Source organism: Saimiri boliviensis, chromosome 1 (assembly GCF_048565385.1).
Source record: "Saimiri boliviensis isolate mSaiBol1 chromosome 1, mSaiBol1.pri, whole genome shotgun sequence".
NCBI classification, from domain to species: domain Eukaryota; kingdom Metazoa; phylum Chordata; class Mammalia; order Primates; family Cebidae; genus Saimiri; species Saimiri boliviensis.
This window is the reverse complement of record NC_133449.1, coordinates 104,818,302-104,843,042: the sequence shown is the minus strand read 5'-3', so window position 1 is coordinate 104,843,042 and position 24,741 is coordinate 104,818,302. Positions and strand designations below refer to the sequence as shown.

The 24,741-nt window shown below is 44.3% G+C and overlaps 2 protein-coding genes across 2 annotated transcripts in view; one reads left to right on the top strand and one right to left on the bottom strand.

Annotated features, from left to right (window-relative positions):
- Positions 1-22,304, bottom strand: part of KCTD19 (potassium channel tetramerization domain containing 19) — a 34,284-nt gene extending 11,980 nt beyond the window's left edge. Inside the window, exons 1-5 of the mRNA XM_003936295.4 lie at positions 22,272-22,304; positions 16,347-16,643; positions 2,838-2,988; positions 1,547-1,738; positions 195-326 (exon numbers count right to left, since the gene is read on the bottom strand). Coding sequence (XP_003936344.1) covers positions 195-326; positions 1,547-1,738; positions 2,838-2,988; positions 16,347-16,643; positions 22,272-22,274 — 775 coding nt within the window. The 5' untranslated portion in view covers positions 22,275-22,304. The remainder of the gene's footprint in view (positions 1-194; positions 327-1,546; positions 1,739-2,837; positions 2,989-16,346; positions 16,644-22,271) is intronic.
- A 96-nt stretch (positions 22,305-22,400) lies between these two features.
- The window catches only part of LRRC36 (leucine rich repeat containing 36), a 55,498-nt gene continuing 53,157 nt past the window's right edge, over positions 22,401-24,741 (top strand). Inside the window, exon 1 of the mRNA XM_010346780.3 lies at positions 22,401-22,470. Within this exon, the coding sequence (XP_010345082.2) occupies positions 22,401-22,470 (70 nt within the window). The remainder of the gene's footprint in view (positions 22,471-24,741) is intronic.

Below are 24,741 nucleotides of genomic sequence, written 5' to 3'. Positions count from 1 at the left end.
GGCTGAGCCTGCAGAGCAGCACATAGGATTTCAGGTTGTGAATCCTCTTCTTGGATTCAAAGTCAGCCAGAAGAGACCCACTTCTATCACTAACCCCTAAAGCCCGAAGTGGTTGTGGAAGGGGAGATTGCGCTTGACATTTCCAGGTCAAACCAAAACTGTCAAGGGGAGGCCAAGGTTTCCTGGCAACATACCCATGTTCATCCGGTACAACCTTACAGCTTCTGTGAGTGCAGGGATTTCCAGAATTTCCACTTCTGCTTCTAATACATCAATATTAGAGAAATTATCTGGCAGTAACATCTTCTGTGAGCGAAGAAAATTCACTTGAAAAACAAAGGGGTACACTGAGTTAATGAGGCTATTTCTGGTTTAACTGGATGTCCTGGTTGTGACAGGTTTCTCGTGCTGTAACTTACCCTAGGCTCTCCTTGTTCTAAAATAACTTCTCAACATACCTGATTAGATTAGCTTTGAGTGTGTGGTTTTCAAGATGAAAGACCCCACATAACTTTGCTTTCCTGTGTCTGAGGCCATGGATATGGCCTCCTGTGGCTTGGCCTGGGGTCCCAAGCCAGGCCCTCCTGGTGAGCATGCTGGCCCTGAGACTTACCCTGCAAGTCTTGACCCAAGAGCAGGTCATTCCAAAAGAGGGAGTTGTCTTGCTGCTTAGAGAGGAGGGGCCCAGCTGAGCCTGGGCTGGCGGGTGGCACTTGCAGTTTGTCCCTGCCTGGACTGCAGTATGGGAGGCAGAGATGGAGCCAACGCTAATGTCCTGTATGAATCAACTTGGAGATATAGAAGCACATCACAGACAACTTTCTAGGTGACTATGAATCTATGAATATGAATGACTAGGGTTCCAGACATTTGGGTCCCTAGTGTGACTTGAGTGTTTACTGCCTTATCTATCTATACAGCAGTAGCATCTTGGAGTCAAAGAAGTCATTCAGTTCACATCCCAAACAGAGCTCATCCTGGGGCAGTAAGGGGAGAGAGGCTCTCTCTGCCCAAGATGGAAAATCTCACCCCTCCTTAGGCCATTAGCTCAAGTGGACAATTCTATGATTCTGGGAGAACCTGTCACCATCTACCCTCCTTCCCTCTTATTCTGAGTTTGGTGGTATTGAGAGCAGGTAGCACCATCCTTTGAAATAATCTGGATTCCTCATTTTATGGTAAGAGAACTGAGGCCTGGAGGCCAGTTGGATACATAAGGGCAGAGTAAGAAGAGAAACTGACTTTGGCGACCAGCTCAGCACCCTGCCCATCTCACCAACTCCTGTGGCCCCTGACACCTTCCTGTGCCCTTTTACAACCAGGCCATCCCAAAACAAATAGGGAATAAAATAGCCCTGAGTCTAGAGATTCTAATGCTGGAATCTGCTTGCCTCCTAGAAGGCTCTGTCATGCTTCCACCACCTCTGCCTAGGGCAGCTCCTGAGGCTCTGAGCACCAAGATAGGTCTCTGTGCGACATGGGATTGGGAGGGGTGGATGGGCCCTATCAACCCATCCCCTACCCCAGCCCTGGACAGAGCAATCACCGATGAAGCGGAACTCGCTGCACTCGCACTCGATGAGGGCCACCGTCTCAGCCAGCCACAGCAGGTTGTCTTCAGTCACTAGGCTGGGATACTTGGCCACCAGGTCTAGTGGCAGGAAGCAGTAGTGGACTTCCTCTTCTGTGTCTAACAGGGGTGTGTCCATGAGCCCCAGAGGCGCCTTATCATGTAGGCCTGGAAGAGAATATGCAGGCAGTGTTGCCACCTCCCAGAAGCCAGGGATCTTATTCCAGCAGAGTTTTCCCTGACCCAGTGGCCCCAGAGGATGCTAGAGAGACCACCTAGGAGATGGTCCTTGCCACTTGCCAGACACATCTTCCTTCTTTCTCTTTTCAGATGTACCCTAAGGCTCAGAAGTAGTGTGGTAGGGAGTGGGGCATGGAAGTCTATTTTTTTCTTTCCTTTTCTTTCTTTCTTATTTTTTAATTTTTTGAGATGGAGTCTCACTCTGTCACCCAAGCTGGAGTACAGTGGCACCAGCTTGGCTCACTGCAACCTCTGTCTCTCAGGTTCAAGTGGTTTCTTCTGCCTCAGCCTCCCAAGTAGCTGGGACTACAGGCACATGGCACCATGCTCAGCTAATTTTTCTATTTTTAGTAGAGACAGGGTTTCACCATGTTGCCAGGCTGGTCTTGAACTCCTGGCCTCAGATGATCCATTTGCCTCAGCTTCCCAAAGTGCTGGGATTATAGGCATGAGCCACCGTGCCTGGCTGGAAATCTTTTTTTTTTTCCATAAAGAGTAAAGGGCAGTGGCACATGTGACATTTTGACTTATGTACCCAAAGTCATTGAATTCATTTACCCATTTGATTCTTTCTAATTGATCAAACCAAACACAGTGATTTACAGACAAAATAGATGCTTTTGACACTCCTGGAAACTAAAACCCATCAGTAATCATAAATGCCCTGTACTCATGTGCTGTGAGGCACCAATCAGACAGTGATCATTTGGGGACATTGTGTGTGGTGGTTGGAGGAAACTTGAAAGAATGGTGGAGTTCCCTGACAAATAGGAGGGAGTGGAATGAAGCCTCGCCTTGCCCACATGAAACCAGAATGCAGAGGAGTGAGTGTGATGGAGGATGTTGGTTCCAGCAGGCAAGCAGTCATGGAGAGGGCCTGTGGCAGGGCAGAAGATCAAAGAGATGACAGAGACTGCCTTAGAAATCAGGTACTCTCTGCTCTCTGGATGGAACCCACTTCTGTTAGGGTGAAGGAAAGGGAAAGTTGGTGTGGGCTTCAGGGAGGGCCAGCCTATCCCAATTATACCTGTGAAGGCTGGGCTTTTGATTGGAAATTCTGAGGGTTTGCTAATACACTTCCATGTTCGCCAGTAGTTCAGAGATGCTCTCTCTGCAACAGGTATGTCTGCAGGCCGCACGCGTAGATGGTGTTTCCCTTCCTTCAGGTTATCTAGAGTCTGTTAGATAAAGAAGAGTACTATCTTGAGAATCTAAACCAAGTAACTACCAATTCTAGTGTGAAGATCAGGAGAAACAGTATGTGACTGTGACTTTATTTTGTTTTGTTTTTGAGAGGGTCTTGCTTTGTCGCCCAGGCTGGAGTGCAGTGGCACGATCTTGGCTCACTGCAACCTCCACCTCCCGGGTTTGAGCAATTCTCCTGCCTCATCCTCCCAAGTAGCTGGGATTACAGGTGTCTGCCACCATGCCCAGCTAATTTATTTTTATTTTTATTTTTAGTAGAGACAGGGTTTCACCATGTTGGCCAGGCAGGTCTTGAACTCCTTTCCTCAGGTCATCTGCCTGCTTCGGCCTCTGAAAGTGTTGGGATTACAGGTGTGAACCACCACATCCAGCGACTTAAGTGTTTTGAAATAAATTAGGCAATCACACAAAAATGTAAAAATGTAGGGCTATAGGATGACATGCTGATATTCAAAGTCCCAATGACTATTTCTCTTCTGATTTTTGAAACAGGTTTTATTAGAATTTTGTGTTGAATAATAGTAATTTATCTTACACAATCTAAAGAGAAATTTCTATTTAATCATTAAAAACTTGTTATTTTCTGCTGTCATTTTCCTTCAAGTGCTCAAAACCACTTTTGACCTGTTATGATTGTATTTGCTATTGTTTGTGTTCATCCTAACCCTGGATAGTGATCTAAGTGGTAAGATTGAGATAAACATGTCTTATATTTCCACAGGGCTCCACATTTTTTTTAACACTTTCACATACGTTTGCTCATTTACCATGATATGACTCTGAGACAGATGTGGTTGGTGAGTGTCTTACTGATGAGGCAGCTGAAGTCAAAGACTTTGCGGCTTGCTCAAGCAGTCTTCCAAGTCCAGAGCTTCTCAGCTTGAAGGATCAGGTTACCAGGGGTAGGCTGAGGCTGTATTGGAGCACCCCAACTAGGCAAGCCTGAAGCCCAGGGTGGTCTTTGTGCCACCTTTACCCAGGTACCTTTTCTCCCTCAAAAGTCCTTCCGGGGGCAGATTCTTGTAACATCAGCCTTTCCACTCCCACCATCCCCCTTCTTTACTCTAGAAGAAAATACATAGCATTTCCCAATAAATTTCCCACTATAGCAGGGCAAGTGGTATTTTAAAGGCGACATATGATCAGATCCTCATAATGGACAGGCGCCCAGATTCAGTCTGAAACTAACAAAAGAATCTGCCTCCAAATGCTGGCTATGTCAATGAAGCCTTGTGAAGTTGCTCTTGAAAATCCTGAGCATTGAGAATAGCCCTCTGGTGGCCAAGCTATAAACTGTGCCTGCATAATCACTTAAGGTCGATGCAAAAGAAGGCGGACCAGAGTAGGAGAATCTTCCCCACTTTGGATGGCTGGAGGGCTTGCAGAAGCACTGGGCAATGGCGGGATCGTGGGGAGTGCTTTCCTGCAGCAGTGAGCAATGAGGGAGACAGTGTGTGCATGGAACGCTGGGAGACAGTCTGTCATTCATTTGGAAAATGCTCATTGTGCATCACCAGGGCCACAGTCAGACTGTGCCTGCACTCAAGAAGCTCTCAGCTTGGGAGAGAAGAAAGATATGAAAGACCACAGTTTATGTATACTGAGATTAGAATCAGTGTCAGTTATGAAGTTTCTGGACCTCCAGGAACCCTGGGATTTCTTTCCATAACATTAGAAGGAAGCATTAGAGTCTTGCTCTGTTGCCCAGGCTGGAGTGCAGTGGTGCAATCTAGGCTCACTGCAACCTCTACCTCCTGGGTTCAAGCAATCAGTCCTGAGTAACTGGGATTATAGGTGCCCACCATCACGCCCAGCTAATTTTTGGATTTCTAGTAGAGACGAGGTTTCACCATGTTGGCCAGGCTGGTCCCGAACTTTTGGCCTCACATGATCCACCAGCCTCGGTCTCCCAGAGTGCTGGGATTATAGGCATAAGCTACTGCGCCCGGCCTGCCTCTCCATTTCTCTCCTTTCCTTTCACGGAGTCCTGGTCTCCTAGACCCCTCTCCACACAGTGATCTTGCAAATATATGCGGTGAGTCCAAGTTCTTAAAGAACTTTAGTGCTTCCTGTTTCTATGGGATAGATCCAGACTCTCCTTTGCATTGCGCATAAGGTCCTTCATAATCAATGGAAGCAGTAGGGTGTACATGAAGAGCACAAGGACTTTGAACTCAGGCATATCTGTGGTAAATCCTGACTCTGTCGCTTAAGAGCTAACATTTGGCTGGGCGTGGTGGCTCATGCCTGTAATCCCAGCACTTTGGGAGGATAAGGCAGGTAAATCATGAGGTAAAAATTTTGAGACCAACCTGGCCAATATGATGAAACCCTGTCTCTACTAAAACTACAAAAATTAGCTGGGTGTGGTGGTGCATGCTTGTATTCCCAGCTACTCTGAAGGCTGAGGCAGAATTGCTTGAACCCGGGAGGTGGAGGTTGCAGTGAGCCGAGATCCTCCCACTGCACTCCGACAGAGCAAGACTCCATCTCAAAAAAGAAAGAAAAGAGCTAACATTTATTACCCATGGACTTTTATTTTTATGTTTTTATTTTTTTCTCCTTTTCAAGGTAAGTTATCAAGATGCTTTGCATACCCATGGACTTTTAAAGTGAATCTTTCTAATCTTCCCCTAACAACAAATTAGGCTCTGGTATCATCACTCCCTTTTAGCAAACAGGAAACTAGGTCCAGGAAGAGATAGGGGACTAAGTGTACCAAGTAAGTAGAGATGCTGGGAATGAAACCCAGGACTCTGGAGCCCAAGCCCTTAGTGAGTGTTTTTATTTATATGTACTAGTTGTACATATTTTGGGGGTGCATGTGATATTTTGATACTTGGATACAATGTATAATAATTAATTTAGGGTAATGAAACTGTCCACCGTATCATTTTTAATTTTTTTTTTTTTTGAGACAGAATCTCACTCTGTCACCTCGGCTAGAGTGCAGTGGTGTGATCACAGCTCACTGCAGCATCGACCTACTGGGCTCAACTGATCCTCCCACCTCAGCCTCACAAGTAGCTGGGACCACAGTTGCATATCACCACACTCTGCTAATTTTTTTTTAGACAAGGTCTCACTCTGTTGCCCAGGTTGCAGTGTAGTGACACCATCTTGGCTCACTGCAGCCTCTGCCTCCCAGGCTCAGGTGATCCTCCTACCTCAGCTCCTGAATAGCTGGGACCACAGGCGTACACCACCACACCCGGCTAATTTTTTTGTATTTTTTGTAGAGATGGGGTTTTGCCACATTGCCCTGACCGGTCTCAAACTCCTGAACTCAAGTGATCTGCCTGCCTCAGCCTCCCAAAGTACTGGGATTATAGGCATGAGCCACTGTGCCCGGCCCACAGCTGACTGATTTTTAAGTTTTTTGTAAAGAGGCTTTGCCATGTTGCCTAAGCTGATCTTGAACTCCTGGACTCAAGCAATCCTCCCACATTGGCTTCCTGTGATTACAGGCATGAACCACTGGGCCAGGCCCACCACCTCAAACATTTATCTTTTCTTTGTTATGGAAACATTCCAATTATATTCTTCTAGCTAGTTTGAAATATACAATATATTATTGTGTGTGTGTGTGTGTGTGTGTGTGTGTGTGTGTGTGTGTTTTGAGACAGCGTCTTGCTCTGTCGCCAGGCTGGAGTGCAGTGGCACAATCTCAGCTCACTGCAACCTCCACCTCCTGGGTTCAAGCGATTCTTCCACCTCAGCCTCCCGAGTAGCTGGGACCACAGGCACGTGCCACCATGCCTGGCTATTTTTTTTTTTTTTTGTATTTTTAGTAGAGACAGGGTTTCACCATGTTGGCCAGGATGGTCTCAATCTCTTGACCTCATGATCCACCCGCCTTGGCCTCCCAAAGTGCTGGGATTACGTGTGAGCCACCGTGCCTGGCTATTATTGTTAAATATAGTCTTCCTAGCATACTACCAAGTTCAAGAACTTACTCCTTTTATCTGACTGTATTGTTGTACCCATTATCCAAAATCTCTTCATCCCTTTCCCTCCCCCTACTCTTCCCAGCCTCTGCTTCCTTCTACTTGTCATGTAACTTCTCCAGGCCTCAGGTTCCTCACAGGCAAAGCGGAGGCAGTAAAATCTGGAAAGTGTTGTAAGGATTAAATAAAATCATGTTAATTTCCTTCTTCTTGGAGGTCATATCCTAAATTGCCTTTCTCTTTCTCTCTTTCTCTCTCTCTCTCTCTCTCTCTCTCTCTCTCTCTTTTCTTTCTTTCTTTCCGGCCTTGCTGTGTCGCCCAGGCTGGAGTGCAGTGGTGCAATCATCATGGCTCATTGCAGCCTCAACCTCTTGGGCTTAAGCAATCCTCCTGCCTCAACCTCCCGAATAGCTGGACCAGAGGTGTGTGCTGCAACACCTGACTTTTTGATTCATTTTTATGTGGCCCAGGCTGGTCTCAAACTCCTTAGCTCAAATGATCCTTCCACCTCAGTTCCCAAAGTGTTGGGATTACAGGCATGAGCCACTGCGCCCAGCCTAAATTACCTTTCCAGCATCATCTCCCATCATTCTTTCTGTTTACATTCCATCATCAGTGACACTAAACTCCACAAAACTCCAAAAACACATCATGTTCTTTGACACCTCCTCCTCTGCGTAAACTATTCCATCTGCCCAGAATACTTCTCCCTATTCTCTTCCTGAAGAGCCCGGAGCCTCTCTGAGTCAGAATGGGTCATCCTTTCATTTTGTTCTCACAAATATTCAACACTTTCACCTCTCTCTGCAGGCCTCTGGCTCAGTTTCAGGCCAGTTCTTCCCTCTATACCAAGCCTCCTGGGGAGGGGCTGGTTTGATGCATACCCATTTTATATTACAGAACCTAGCATGCATATGAAAGAATGCATCAAAATGGAGGGCTAGCCCAGTGCAGTGGCTCACGCCTGTAATCCCAGCACTTTGGGAGGCTGAGGTGGAAGGATCACCTGAGGTCAGGAGTTTGACACCAGTCTGGCCAACACAGCAAAACCCCATCTCTACTTAATATACAAAAAATTAGCCAGGCTTGGTGGTGCATGCCTGTAGTCCCAGCTACCAGGAAGCTGAGGCAATCACTTTAACCCAGGAGGCAGAGGTTGCAGTTAGCCTCTGAGATTGTGCCACTGCACTCTAGCCCAAGACAGAGCAAGACTACATATCCAAAAAAGAAACAGAGAAAAAGAAAAAGGAGGGATGACTCTCTGGAAAGAAAAGTAAAGGAAACATGGGAGGTCTCCAAAGGAGTGAATAGAGAAGTAGACTGCACTCATAAAACTGAGAAAGATGGAAAGATGTTGAGTATCCAAAACCACAGGAAAAGCCAGCACAAGATTACAATGGGCAGAGCCCATGGAGTTCATAGGACAATGAAGACAGAGATTCCACCTTGGGATCTGGAGGGAAGACCTAAGTAGGAGAGACACAGGGATGAAGGAGGTGAGGGAGGGAGGATGGCAAGAAGAAAAGGGCTCAGCTTGGGCCTGATTGGTGATAGACTTTCTGTCCATCAGTAGGTGAAGTAGCAAGAAAAGAGTGAAACTACAGAGAGTCAGCTAGGGGAGCCCAGCACTCCAAGCCCATGCTCAGTGGACTGTATCACAGAAACTTGAACCTGCCACTTATTTCATGGGCAGACTCAAACCCTAAGATTCTGTTTCAGTGGAGAAAATAGTAGTGCCCTTGAACAATTCTAAATTGGCCATATGAGAGGAGGCCTGTGGTGGGAGAGGGAGAGAGAAATCCCTGCCCAGGATAACACCCCTATTTGGAGGTGTTTGATACCGGATGTGTCCTCTGGAATGGGTCAGTAGTGACAGTCTGCCTAGTTTGAGAGGAGATGTGTTAGTTAAAGAGAGAATGATCTATTTTGCAGAAATGAAATCTCCATTTCCTGCTATTTCTAAGCATGTGAAGTGTTAGCAACACCATTTTCCCCAAGAAAGGTATGCCTGAGAAATCTTAAAAAAGAGAAAAACTAAAATAAACAAGTCCGCAAAGATTGCCATCCTTGCCAGACAGGTCATGCTGCATGCCGGGCCCAGGCTTTGGCCTTGACCTAGACTTAGGAGCCTCAGCAAGGCTGTTTCCTGAACTCTCTCAACCAATCCTTGCTCTGGCTTCTAGAAATACAAGTCCTCTTTCCAAACGGAAAGCCATTCAGGTGATGTAAGAAACCACAGAAAGCATTCCCCAGCTCCTCACTTATTTATTTTTGGTCTGCCAGTTTTCCCTAATAGATATAACCTCCCCAAGACCTCAAGGACCTTGCCTGTTTTGTTCTCTGCTGTATTTGCAGCACCAAGAACAAGGCCTGTGGGGTCTCAATACCTTTTTTGTTCAATGAATGGCTAAATGAAGAACACTCTAGAGAGCCTGGGCTTCCAGCTGCTCTCTGGCTTTGCTGACTGAAGTTGCCACAGAGTGTGTGGCTGGTCTTCTATGGGCTGACTCCAGATCTGCTTTCATCTGCCTGAATATGACTTCTAGGAATTTTACACTTCACATGTTATGACCTGGAAAAAGTTATTGGAGAGAGGATTTCTGTAGGGAAATACAGACCTTAAATGAATTCAGATGTCTAATTTCTAGCACAAGGATAGCTGATGTTGCTTTTGGCCTAGATAGTGGTGAAAAAGATGTGTCCCACAGAAGCAACGCTAAACTGATGGTGTGGGGGTGTATGTGTATGTATGTGTGTGGTTGCCAAAAGATGGCTGACAAATGCACCCTGCTGGCAGAGCTTTGGGACTTATTGGAGGTTTTCCAAAGCAGCAGCAGTTCTCAGAGATGCCTTATGCTCTGATGTAGGCTGTTGGAAAGAATGTAATGGTAAAGAAGCTTAGGGGAACTTGCAAATCCCTGACTGCCTTGTAAAGACAAAGAGGGCCAGCACTGCTTTAAGGCTCAAGGAAAACAAGGCTGCTAGAACAAAAGGATGTGCAGAACAGCTGGTGTCAGTCCCCAAAGCCAAACAAGACCCAGCTCTCAGCATTTCAAACCTGCTCCTTCACTGCTGGCCCCAGTCCCCTCACTCTGCAGAAGTCATCTTAGGCATAGCATTGAATGTTCTCTCAGCAGGTATGTTAAACACATGCAAATGCCGGGTACTGTGAGAGGTGCTAGGTGTTTGTTTCATGAAAACACGAAAAGAGTACAGTCCAGTGAGGGAGAAAGACATATGAATACATGATCGCAACAGAATTAAGTCTGTTATGAGAGCAGAGAGACAAAAACTCAGGAAATGTAAGGATAGTTTTCCAGTGGGCCATATTTAGGCCAAATCCTTTTTTTTTTTTTTTTTTTTTTTTTTTTTCAGAGATGGAGCCTTGGTCTGTTCGCCAAGCTGGAGTGCAGTATGCAATCTCGGCTCACTGCAACCTCCGTCTCCCAGGTTCAAACAACCTCAGCCTCCCAAGTAGCTGGGACTAGAGGCACATGCTACCATACCTGGCTAATTTTTGTATTTTTAGTAGGTGGAGTTTCACCATGTTGGCCAGGTTGGTCTCAAACTTCTGACCTCAAGTGATCCACCTGCCTTAGCCTCTCAAAGTGCTGGGATTATAGGTGTGAGCCACCACACCTGGCCTAGGTCAAATCTTAAAAGGGGAGAAATCTAGGAAGAGGAAATAGCAAGTGAAAAGGTATAGAGAGAAAGCATGTGGGGTGCTTGGGACATGGCTGAACTTCAAAGTGTGTATGTGCCTCTGTGTGTGTGTGTGTGTGTGTGTGTGTGTGGCCTTGCCTGCATGTAGGTGTGTGTCTTTGTTGGGATATGAGCCAGCACAAGCAGATGGGCCAGTCCGTGAAGAGCCCTGATGCCATGTCAAGGGGTTTGCATTTGAGTCATCCACTTATCCACACCATAGACAAGCTACACAGTTGGGATGAATATCTGCTGTTTATGTCATCCCCTTCCTTTCCCAGATCACAGTCATAATCTCACATCATGAGTAATGGGAAATGTGAGACTGCAACTGGTCTATTTTCTTAAAAGTGTCATTTGTGTGATCAACATAAAAACTTCCTGGCTCTCTTGAGCACAAGGAATGAAGGTGTGTTTGGGTTGCTTGCTGGTAGCAGAATGCTCACAAGCGGAACAATTTAAAGTTCCAAACTGAGAAGTTCCTGGAATATGTGAAAAAGAAAACACAAGTAGCATGTCCTGTCAACATACTGTCCTCAGTGTGTACTTAAGGGGGAAAGTAAAAGAGAATCGATAATTTGCCATGAACCTTAAACCCTGGTGAATGACCCTGAAGGGAAATGCCACACCCTGCAGCTATGACTCCCTCTCAGGCTGATGGATGTGAAGGGCTCAGATCAGTTTACATGTAGGTAAAGTGGCCTTCCCAAATTATGCAGGAAGTTCTTGGAGGCCCTGTGATATTAATGTTTGGACCTATAATGACTACTTTGTATTTCCCCTATAAACAATATGCAGTATTCCAAAACATCCAGGTTTATAGATTTATGTATCAGCTTTGATGACTCCCAAATTTTTATCTCTATGCCTGTTTCCATGAATTCCAGACCTGTACATCCAGTGCTTCCCAACTACCTTCACTTGAATGGTTTTATTGCCATTTCATTGTCTCTCAAAATCAGCATGTTCAGATCCTAATTCCTGATTTTTCTCCCTAAACCTGTGTACACATCCTTCAAAATCCACCGTTCATCTAGTTGCTCAGGAGAGAAACAAGAGAGTTGTCCATTCTCTCTCACCCTACATTCGATTCGTCAGCAAACACTGTCAGTTCTAACAGCAAGACATATTCAGAGTTTGAACACCTCTAACACCACTATTACCACCATAGACCAAAACACCATTATCTTTCATCTGAATGCTGCAGGAGCCTCTTAACTGGTCTGTCTGCTTCCTCCCTTGCTCTGCTATAGTCCAGGCCAGGGGTCAGCAAGTTTTTTTCTATAAAAGGCCTGGCAGTAAATATTTTAGGCTTTGCTAGCCACATGGTCTCTGTCGACCCAACTGCTCAGCTCTGTAGCTTGAGAGCTACAGAGCTCTGTAGCTCTGTAGCTTGTAGCTTGAGAGCAGCCATAGACAACACATAAACAAATGAGCATAGCTGTGTTCCAATAAAACTTTATTAATGGCACTGAAATTTGATTTTTTTTTTTTTTTTTTGAGATGGAGTCTCACTCAGCCACTCAGGCTGGAGTGCAGTAGTGTGATCTCAGCTCACTGCAATCACGATCTCCCAGGTTCAAGTGATTCTCCCGTCTCAGCTTCCTGAGTAGCTGGAATTACAGGCACCTGCCATTATGCCCAGCTAATTTTTGTATTTTAGTAGAGGCAGGGTTTTACCATGTTGGCTAGGTTGGTCTTGAACTCCTGACCTCAGGCTATCCACCTGCCTTGGCCTCCCAAAGTGTTAGGATTACAGGTGTGAGCCATGGTGCTTGGTCTGAAATTTGAATTTCATATAATTTTTACATAGCACAAAATAATTTTGATGTTTCTTCAACCATCGAGCTTTACAAAAAAGATAGTGGCTGAATGTCATCCATGGACTGTAATTTGCAGATTCTTGATCTAAGGCAGGTATCCCCAAACTACGGTCCGCGGGCCGCATGCGGCCCCCTGAGGCCATTTATCCAGCCCCCCGCCACACTTTAGGAAGGGGCACCTCTTTCATTTCTCAATTTCTAAATATTGATTATGTGTGAAATAACATTGTGAATATATTGAATACTTTGAATATATAGTTAACATTTTGAATATAATAATATATTATTAAACTGATGTCACCTGTTTCTTTTTACTGTTTTAGATGCAGCTGAGAAAATTTAAAATTACATATGTGTCTCTGAATGGTTTACAGGAATGTTCAGGCAAAAAAAAATTACATATGTGGCTCACATACATGGCTCATATTATACTTTTATTGGATCATCCTATGTTTTCCCTTTCCAAAGCCCACAGGAATAATGTCTGGAACCCAGAATGATCTTTGTAAATACTGGGTGAATGCATTATGTTGGGCCACCTGAGTAGGGTCTAGAGACTAAGAATTGGCAAACTCCAGTTTCTCCAAGCAAAGCATTTGGTCATTTAGTCAAAAATCAGAGTATCTGATAGGCCTTAGCAGTGGAAAAGTGGTGGAAATGTGTGAAGCTGTTGATCAGCTTGAGGCAGCTGTTGATTCCCAGCTGTATTTACACTCTGCTTCAAGAAATAAACACCATTTCAGCTGGGCCAACTCAAATATTTATTTCTTTGAAAACACCATTCCCAGAGTGTAAGCATTTGTTTTACAGTCTTTTTTAGGGAGGCAGATTCACATGATTGTTCAAATACTTCTGCTTACACAACGCAGAACTTTGGAACTGGACCAACTCATTGGCTTCTGAAGTGCAGCCTCCCATTTAGAAGCTGCTTCTGGCTGGGTGCGGTGGCTCACGCCTGTAATCCCAGCACTTTGGGAGGCCAAGGTGGGCAGATCACGAGGTCAGAAGTTCAAGACCAGCCTGGCCAACATGGTGAAACACTGTCTCTACTAAAAATACAAAATTAGCCGGGTGTGGTGGTGCAAGCCTGTAATGCCAGTTACTTGGAAGGCGGAGGTAGGAGAATCACTTGAACCTAGGAGGTGGAGGTTGCAGTGAGCTGAGATCGTGCCACTGTACTCTAGCCTGGGACAGGGCTAGACTCCTTCTCAAAAAAAAAAAAAAGAAGCTGCTTCCTCAATATATTGGGAAGTGAAGACAGCAAAGGGGGTTAAAGGGCCTAATACACTGTATGATAGGCTTGTATTCCTTAAAATGGTTCTTTAAAAAATTGCCTTGATCTCTGATTTTCTGCAACATGCAAGTTATTCCCTCCCTTCTACCACAAAATGATGCCTTGGCATAGAGTCATCAGCAATCTTGTCATGCCAGGCCATTTAAGTGGTTTTGAAGCCACTTGTAAACAATTCTAATACTCCATTCCTGGGGCAGTAGAAAAAAAAGTTAAATTCAAGAGGGTAGCTTTGAAAAAGAAAAAGAAAAAAATACAACAATTTGCCTGAGAAAATATTAAGAGTTTTTAGGCCAGGCACAGTGACTCACGCCTGTAATCCCAGCACTTTGGGAGGCTGAGGCAGGTGGATCACCTGAGGTCAGGAGTTCGAGGCCAGCTTGGCCAACACAGTGAAACCCCATCTCTACTAAAAATACAAAAATTAGCTAGGTGTGATGGCAGGTGCCTGTAATCCCAGCTACTCAGGAGGCTAAGGCAGGAGAATCGCTTGAACCTGGGAGGCAGAGGTTGCAGTGAATGGAGATCACACCACTGCACTCCAGCCTGAGAAATAAGAGTAAAACTCAATCTCAAAAAAAAAAAAAAGAAGTTTTGATTTCTAAACATAGAATGACTTTTAAGAGAAAACACTGAATTATTTAGTAAGAAGCATCCATAAAAACATGCACTATGAAATGTTCTCATGGCCCAGATAAAATGGTTTATCTCAATTTTCTTCTACAATGTGTTAAATACAGTTGGTGGTACGCTGAGCTGCATTGCAGCTTGTTGGGTTAGTGCTGATACAGATGGAATAAACACCTTGTTCAGACAGTGAGATTAATATGGAGGATGGTCAATGGTCCTTCCCAGTCGTAATATTTAGTTTTTCCAGGTTAAAAAGAATTGTTAAAAAACTACAGAATAAACTACTTAAGATCAGCCACAGAAATCATTTCTGTGGCTTGGAGAAAAATTAGGAAAGAAAGGTAATATTTTTCGGTAGTACTTTAATGGTTTATAAGAAAAGGTATTTAGAGTTCTTATAATAATAATAAAAAAGTTTCTTGGAAAACAAAGAAGTGATGGCAAAGGAAAGATTCTGCAGAACTTTTTTTTTTTTTTTTTTTTTTTGAGACAGAAGTCTTACTGTGTCACTCAGGCTGGAGTGCAGTGGCGCAATCTCTGCTCACCGTGACCTCCGCTTCCTGAGTCCAAGCTATTCTCCTACCTCAGCCTCCTGAGTAGCTAGGACCACAGGTGTGTGTCACCATGCTCAGCTAATGTTTTGTATTTTTAGTAGAGGCAGGGTTTCACGGTGTTAGCCAGGATGGTCTCAATCTCCTGACCTCGTGATCTACCCGCCTCGGCCTCCCAAAGTGCTGAGATTACAGGCGTGAGCCACCACATCTGGCCCCCAAAACTTTTTTTCTCTCTCTCAACTTGTGGCCCAAGATGAGAACTTTTTGCTTTGCTGTAAATGCATGTTATGTACCTAATAGCCACAATGAGAGGTGATTTTTTTTTTTTTTTTTTTTTTTTTTTTTTGAGACAGAGTTTCGCTCTTGTTGCTCAGGCTGGAGTGCAATGGCGCGATCTCGGCTCACCACAACCTCTGCCTCCTGGGTTCAGGCAATTCTCCTGCCTCAGCCTCCTGAGTAGCTGGGATTACAGGCACACGCCACCATGCCCAGCTAATTTTTAGTATTTTTAGTAGAGACGGGGTTTCACCATGTTGACCAGGATGGTCTCGATCTCTTGACCTCGTGATCCACCCGCCTCGGCCTCCCAAAGTGCTGGGATTACAGGCTTGAGCCACCGCGCCCGGCGAGAGGTGATATTTTTGATAAATCTTTTAGATTTTAAATCTCAGACATGTACATAGCAATCCTAAAATGTCTAAAGTGTTCTCCTTTTAAGATTAAAAAAAAAAAACAAAAACAAAAACAAGAAGCAGCTTAATATAGGATTTTCAAGAGCCAAGGGCACCCTCTCAGTGGATAATAAATCCCATCCTGGATCCATGGTGGCTGCTAGTATAACTAAAGCACAGTTGGGATGAAATCCTTTATTAAGAACACGTAGGCTGGGTGTGGTGGCTCATGCCTGAATCTCAGCTCTTAGGGAGGCCAAGGGAGCACTTAGGGAGGCCAGTTAGAGAGGATCACTTGAGCCCAGGAGTTCAGTACCAATCTGGGCAACATAGGGAGACCCCTTCTCTACAAAAAATGGAAAGGATTGGCCAGGCCTGGTGGCATGCACCTGTGTTCCCAGCTCCTCAGAGGGACTGAGGTGAGAGGTGGGAGGATCATCGGGCTTGGGGGTGGAGGTTTCCGTGAGCTGTGATTGCAACAGACACCCTGTCTCAAAAAGACAAAAACAGGTAATTTCAGTGCATTGTTTATATTACTATTTTTCCTTCATACCCCTATACTAATGAGGAAATTATTTATTACTTTAACACACTTATTACATTTGCCTGTTAAGAGGGTCATCTCAGCAACCAATATATAAAAGGAAACAACATTTAGTAATGTAAAGTCATGTTACTGATCCACCACTCCCGGAAAACAAGAGCATCTTACCTGCAGCAAAGGCATCAGCTGCAAACCCAATGCTTGTTCATACAGCAAGTTCAGTTCTGCACAACTGGAGAAGGAGAGTTTGGAGGTATAGAGGTAATAATGCACGTGCCTAAATGTGGAACCATCTCTGTCGATAAATAGCCTCTGGCTTTCTGAAGAGGTCAAGGCTGAAGCCTCTTTCCACAGCAGGGAGTCTGGAAACTGAGAGAGTTTGCTTCTGGGAACTGAGAAATGCCAGCCCCCGACGTTAAAATGAAATAAATCCTCTGCTGATTCATGAGACATGCCAGACTCCTCCTAAAGGGGAATGAAAAAGAGATCTATGCAAGGAAAAGAAATTAAAAAGCATCCAGATTGATAAGGTAGAAATAAACTCTCTCTGTTTGCTGATGACATGATCTTATATATAAAAAAAATCCTAAGGAATTCACCAGAAAACTATTAGATATGAGTCCAGGCCAGGAATGGTGGTTCACGCCTGTAATCCAAGCACTTTAGGAGCCTGAGGTGGGAAGATGGCTTGAGACCAGGAGTTCAAGGCTGCAGTGAGCTATGATTGTGCCACTGTCCTCTGGCCTGACAGAGCAAGACCCTGTTTCAAAAGAAAAACAAAAACACCAAAGAAATGAGCCCAAGAAGGTTGCAAGATGCAGAGCAATATTTTAAAATGTATTTTTACATTTTAGCAGTGAACAATCTGAAAGTGAAATTAAGAACACAAGTCAATTCCACTTACAATAGCATCAAAAATAACATACTTGGTCAGGCACGGTGGCTCAGGCCTGTAATCCCAGCACTTTGGGAGGCCGAGGCGGGTGGATCACGAGGTCAAGAGATCGAGACCATCCCGGTCAACATAGTGAAACCCCGTCTCTACTAAAAATACAAAAAATTAGCTGGGCATGGTGTTGCGTGCCTGTAATCCCAGCTACTCAGGAGGCTGAGGCAGGAGAATTGCCTGAACCCAGGAGGCGGAGGTTGCGGTGAGCCGAGATCACGCCATTGCACTCCAACCTGGGTAACAAGAGCGAAACTCTGTCTCAAAAAAAAAAAAAAAAAAAAAAAGGAAAAAAAAAACATACTTAGGTATAAATTTAACAAAAGAATGAAATAATGTACACTGAAAACTTTGAAACATTGTTGCAAAGTTAAAAGACCTAAATAAATGAAAAAAATATCCATCCTCATGGACTGGAAGATTTAATATCATTAAGACGGCAATAGTCTCCCAATTGATTTACAAATTTGACACAATCTCTGTGAAAATCCTGACTTTTTGCAAAAATTGAAAAGCTGATGCTAAAATTCATATGAAAATACAAGGGACTCACAATAGCTAAAACAGTCTTGAAAAAAGGAGAACAATGTTTAAGAAGTCACATTTCCCACTTTTTTTTTTAAAGGCAGATTGCCACATGCAGCGCCTCATTTGCATGTGTCTGAAATCTTGGAAGTTTGACTACTCTACATTCTCCTACAATGGGCCTTGAGAGTTTGTTTGGAGATTCTAGCTAGAAAGAGCAGCTATTCATATACCCTTGACTGAAGACTGGTCCTGCTTTATCAGGATGGTTGTCCTCTTTGACTAGCTTCAGGAAGGATGCATGTGGAGCAGTGTGGGAAGAAGGGGATACCTGCCTAGCCAGCCAGATCAGCCAAATCAATGCTGGCAATCAATGGAGTGACAGATGTCACAGCCAGATTGCCCTCACATCACCCATTTTTAAAACTTATTGTAAAGCTAGAACAATCAAGACAGTATGCTACTGGCATAAGGATAAATATAAAGATAAGTGGAATAGAATTGAGAGTACAGAATAAAACCCTTACATTTATGATCAATTGAATTTTGATAGGGGATCCAAGATTATTCAATGGATAAAGAATAGTCCTTATAAAAAATGGTGCTGGGATAACTGCTCATCCATATATATAAAAGATAATAATAACAATAATAATTAAGTTGGACCCCTACCTCACCCCATACACAAAAATTTCTTCAAGCGAATCACAGACCTAAAATTATAAAATCGTTAGAAGAAACTAGAAAATCTTTATGACCTTGGAGTAGGCAAAACTTTCTTAGATGTGACACTAAAAGCAAAAGTGACCGAAAAACTAGATACATGGAACTTCATCAAAATTTAAAAACCTCTGCGCTTTAGAGGGCATCATCAAGAAGGTGAAAAGATAACTCACAGAATGGAACAAAATATTTGCAAATCATTTTTCTGATAAAGAACTTATTTCTAGAATATATAAAGAACTCTGAATTTATACAAATGACCAATAGCACAAAAAAGGATGCTCAACATCCTTAGTCATCAGAGAAATGCAAATCAAAACCCACAATGAAATACTACTTCACACCCATTAGTATGGCTAGAATGAAAACAATAGATAGTAACAAGTGTCGACAAAGAAACTGGAACACCCATGCACTACTGATGGAGATGTAAAATGGTTGTAGGTGCTTTGAAAACAGTTTGATGAGTCCTGAAAACGTTAATCATGGAGTTATTCTACTATGAGCCAGCAATTCCACTCCTAGGTGTATACTTAAGAGAAATAAAGATGTGTCCTCACTAAAATTTCTAGACAATTTCATAGAACATAATAGCCGAAAGTGGAAATAAACCTAAAGTTCATCAACTGACAGATGAGTAAACAAAATGTAGTATATCCATACTCTGGGATATTGTTTGTCAATAAGAAGGAATGGGATGAACATGGTAGCTCGAGTTTGTAATCCCAGCACTTTGGGAGGCTGAAGCAGGAGATTCACTTGAGCCCAGGAGTTTGAGGCTGCAGTGAGCTATGATTGTACCATTGCACTTCAGCCTGGGTAACAGAGTGAAGCATGTCTCTAAAAAAATAAAAAATAGGCTGGGAGTGGTGGCTCACACCTGTAATCCCAGCACTTTGGGAGGCTGAGGTGGATAGATCATGACGTCAGGAGTTTGAGACCAGCCTGGCCAACAGAGTGAAACCCCGGCTCTACTAAAAATGCAAAAATTAGCTGGGCATGGTGGCAGGCGCCTGTAGTCCCAGCTGGTTGGAAGGCTGAGGTAGGAGAATTGCTTGAACCTGGGAGGAGGAGGTTGCGGTGAGTGGAGAGTGTGCCATTTCACTCCAGTCTGGGCAACAAGAGCAAAACTCAATCTCAAAGGAAAAATAAAAATAAACAATAAAAAGGAATGAAGTACTGACACATGATAACAACATGGATGAACTTTGAAACATTATGCCAAAGAAAGGAAGCCAAACACAAAAAAATCACATATGATTCCATCCATATGCAATATGCAGACAAAGCAAATTTCTAGAGATAGAAAATAGATTAGTGGTTGCCTAGGGCTGGAGAGGCTATGGGGAGATGGGGTGCGACTACTAATGGGTATGGGATTTCTTCTGGAGATGGTGAAAATGTTCTAAAATTGATTGTGGTAATAGTTACACAACTCTGAACATAATAAAACCTACTGAATTGTACACATTAAAATGTGTGAATTGTATGGTATGTGAATTATATCTCAATAAATCTGTAACAAAAATAGATGAGGTACTGTCCATTCCATGGAGCACATGCAGAACTCTCTTGGGATCTTACTTGCAGAGACATTACATTATTGGGGGATGAATGCTATAGATAACTTTTCATATACACAAAGGCAGCAAAGATCATTAACCTTCCTCAGCTCATTGTTAAAAGTTTAAGGTCATCTGTTCATCTACTGGACAAGAGGTTGTTAGAAAAATAAAATTTAAGGTCATCTATTTATAAGTGAATTGTCTACTTTGCTTCAAGATGACCTAGTTTACTAATAAAATGGAAAAGTAGAGAGCCATCAAACATATAAACTATCCATCTCAAATTTTAAAATATAAAGGGCATTACCTTGTAAAAGCATTTTTTAAAGGATAGTAAACAGTAAAGTTTTACCTAAGAACCATAAGACAATATCAAATTCTGATAAAAATTATGTATGCTGAAGTGATTAGACTCAATGTACTGACAGCTGTAACTTATTTTGAAATAAAAAAATAAGAGATTGATGAACAGAAGGATTGCTAAATGGACATGTGATAAAACAAATATATGCAAAATGTTGATTGTAGAATGTAGGTGGTGGATATGTGGTGCTCACTGTACAATTCTTTCAGTCTTTCTGAATGTTTATAAAATTGCGTGAAGACTTTCATGGGGGAAAAGAGTGTTAAAGCAAAAGATGATTACTTAAGAGAGGAAAAGCTCCCTGTTCCAAAAAGAACCTGCATTTCCTATTCTGACAGCTAAGGAAGGAAAATAAATGCATGCAAGAAAGAATGGGATGGGGTCCATCTCTCCCACAGCAAGCCTAGTCTAAATATCCAGACATAAAGAAGAGCAATTACATATGCCACATTTGAGAGTAGAAGACTTAAAGGAAGTATTAAGAGAAAGATGACAAATTTTGAAATGATTACATAACTGACAGAAGCAGAGCCAGAAAAGCCAATCTAATGAGCTGATCTAGGATTCTAAGTCCCAGCCCTTCTAAAAGTCCTTCTAAAAGTTCATGTTCAGGCTAAGGCTGAATGTGACAAAGTGACTAAGGGTCCCACCTAGATTAGAAAGCATAGATATACAAGGAAGAACTCTTAATTCTGCTTTCTGTTCTTAAAGGTGGCTGAGAGCTCAGTGGGGGCACTCAGAGTGTACAGATGTTGGATGCCAAAGAAAACCTACTTCTCGAAGGTGAGCCCCAGTTCTGGTCTCAGTTCCTCTTTTCTTGTTAAGGGTGTGACAAGAGGGTCCTGGCTCAAGAGTTCACACCCCTTTCTTACACACGTCCCATCCACAGGTGGGCCCTTAAGAGGTGACTGCTGGAGTGAGGGTAAGGATTAGGGATGTGACTGTTCTTTCCCAAAGACTGCTCAGGGGTTGGTTAGTGCATAGCTATCCCAGCCTGGGGACAGTCCTCAGTCACAGGCAAGTTTAAGGGGACTTGTGGTGCTTAAAAGACAAAAGGCCTCTTGCCAAACTGACTTCAGGGAACAGGGTAGTCCTAAAGCAGTCATCCCCACCCTATTCCAAAGAGCTTCTCTTTTTCCCATGCCACACTGATCCCTCTCTCCCAAAGAAGCTCTGTCCAAGTCAATTTCTTTTCTTTTCTTTTTTTTTTTTTTTTTTTTTTTTTTTTCTCTGTCACTCAGGTCGCCCAGGCTGGAGTTCAGCGATGTGATCTTGGCTCACGCAACCTCCACCTCCCGAGTTCAAGCAATTCTCCTGCCTCAGCCTCCCAAGTAGCTGGGACTACAGGCCGTGCCACCACGCTCAGCTCACTTCTGTATTTTTAGTAGAGACAGTTCCCCATGTTGGCCAGGCTGGTCTCGAATTGGGTGGTCCGCCCACCTCAGCTTCCCAAAGTGCTGGGATTACAGGTGTGAGCCACTGAGCCCAGCCTGTCCAAGTCAATTTCTAGAGCTAGAACAGCTCATGCTCTAAAGACAGGACTCCAACTCTTCAGAGCCAAGACTGCCAACCTTTCATATCTGGAGCTCCCCATCATGCCTTAGAGATCTGTCCTTACACTCCAATCCTTCAGATCTGGATTCCCCCCAACACACACCCTCGCCTTGACCCAGAGTCAGCATCTCCCAGCGCTGAGCTATGAAGAACTTCACCCGGTTAAAGGAGCACCCCCCGGCCAGTTCTCAGACAGGGAGTCCCCCACATCCTCAGAGCCAGAACACTTCATCTCTCAAGACAGCGCGTTTTTCTAACTCCTCAGAGCAAGCCCCCCAAATCCTTCCCAGCTGGGGACCCCTCTATCTCCCCCATGCCCCAGAGCAAGGTCTCGAACACCATAGCCCTAATCATGGACCACAACGGCGACCCCCATTCGCCGCTTTGGTGCTTTTGGCGCCCCCGCCAGTCCGTACCATGGTCGCGGCTCCAGCTGCGGGCGGGCGGGCGCGTGACCCGCCCAATAACGGCTCCCAGGGTCGCGGCGGCGCGTGCGGGGGGCGGGGCCCTGGGCGGGGCCGTGGGCAGGCGAGCGGCTGCCGGGTATGGCGGAACAGTGGGAGCTGGACGAGGAAGGCATCCGCCGCCTGGGGGCGCTGACCTTGGAGCAACCGGGTAGGGTCTGGCCGGGAGGGTCTGGACCGGGAACATAGGGTCAGAAGCTGTGGGAAGAAAAAGTGGAAGCAGGGGAACCTGAAACAGAGGCGAGGGAACCACAGAGGAGCGGTACCTGAGGCTGAGGAGGGGGTAACTTGAGGCAGAAGGTTACAGGGAGGTGGAGGTGGAGGAACTGAAGTAACGGGGGAGTCTGGGGCAGAGCCCGAGGAATTGAGAGAGAAGAGGGGAGTGAGAAGTAGAGTAGGAGAAACAAGGTGAACAGGAGATCCTGCGGCAGGTGACAGAACTGCCGGGCGCGGTGGCTCACGCCTGTAATTCCAGCACCTTGGGAGGCCGAGACGGGTGGGTCACCTGAGGTCAGGAATTCGAAACCAGCCTGGCCAACATGGTGAAATCCCCGTCTCTACTAAAAATACAAAAATTAGCCGGGCTTGGTGGCACATGTCTGTAATCCCAGCTACTCAGGAGGCTGAGGCAGGAAAATCGTTTGAACACGGGAGGCGGTGGTTGCAGTGAGCCGAGATTGTGCTACTGCACTCCAGCCTGGGCTACAGAGCGAGACTCTGTCTCAAAACATAAAATAAAATAAGCCTATTAGACATCCAAGAGTAAGGTACTAAGTAGGCAGTTGGGTATATGGGTCTGGATCTCAGAGGAGAGGTCAGGATTAGAGATGTAAGTTTTGGAGACATTAGCAATAGATGGCATTCAAAGCCACGGGAGTGAATGAACTCAGCTAAAGAGAGAATGTCGATGGAGAAGAGAAAGAAAACTTAAGACTCAATTTTGGAATAGTTCAATGTTTAGAGGTTGAATAGAGGAAGAATGTGGTATCTTGGAATTTGAGAAGGGGTAGTGTATGGACAGAGCAATGGTCAACTCTTCCAAATGCTATTCACAGGCTGAGCAAATTAAATGCAGAGTGTCTGTTAGATTTAGCAACGTGGAATTCACTGGTGACTTTGACAGGGGGAGTTTTGGGAGAGTGGGGAAGAGGGAAACTAGATTGGAGTGGCATGAAAAATATATGAAGGGAGGAGAAAGTGAAAATAAGAACTTTTGCTGAAATGTTTGGCTGTAAAGGAGACTACAGAAATGGATGGTAGCTGAAGCAAGCATATGTTGTGCAGTCAAGAGTTATACCAGAACAGGATATACTAGAGCATGTCAGCAGTCTAGTGATTAATTATTTGGTAGAGAGGAGAAAATATATAATTATTTACTCATTTTGACTCTTAAAATAATGCAATTTATTCTATGGGTAATAATTGTACAGTGAGAAGTAAGTCTTGACTCCCCTGTCCCTGTCTTATAGGCCTAGTTCTGCTCCCTAAAGGCAACTACTGTTATCAGTATCTTGGATAGCTTTCAAGAAATATTCTCTACATATATAAGCATATATCACTTATTTTACAATTTTATATTGTGGCAATTTTCAAATATATACAAGAGTAGAGATAACAGAATAATGAACTCCATTACCCTACCTCAACATTTATCATCAATTCATGGCCAAGCTTCTTTCATGTATACCTCACCTATCCTCCACCCACGCCCAACCCCCTATACTATTTTGAAGCAAATCCCAAGTATATGATTTCCTCTAGTAATATTTCAGTGTGTATGTTATTTATTTATTATTTTTCAGATAGAGTTTTGCTCTGTCACCCAGGCTGGAGTGCAGTGGCACGATCTCAGCTTACTGCAACCTCTGCCTCCCCATTTCAAGTGATTATCCTGCCTCAGCCTCCCAAGTAGTTGGAACTACAGGTGCCTGCCACTACACCCGGCTAATTTTGTATATTTATAGTAGAGACGGGATTTTGCCATTTTGGCCAGGCTGGTCTCAAACTCCTGACCTCAAGTGATCCACCCGACTCAGTCTCCCTAAAAGCTTGGATTACAGGCGCAAGCCACAGCACCTGGCCAGTATGTATTTTTAAAAGATAAGAACACTTTTTAAAAAATCACATACTAGGCCGGGCGCGGTGGCTCAAGCTTGTAATCCCAGCACTTTGGGAGGCCGAGGCGGGTGGATCACAAGGTCGAGAGATCGAGACCATCCTGGTCAACATGGTGAAACCCCGTCTCTACTAAAAATACAAAAAATTAGCTGGGCGTGGTGGCGTGTGCCTGTAATCCCAGCTACTCAGGAGGCTGAGAAAGGAGAATTGCCTGAACCCAGGAGGCGGAGGTTGCGATGAGCCGAGATCGCGCCATTGCACTCCAGCCTGGGTAACAAGAGCGACACTCTGTCTCAAAAAAATA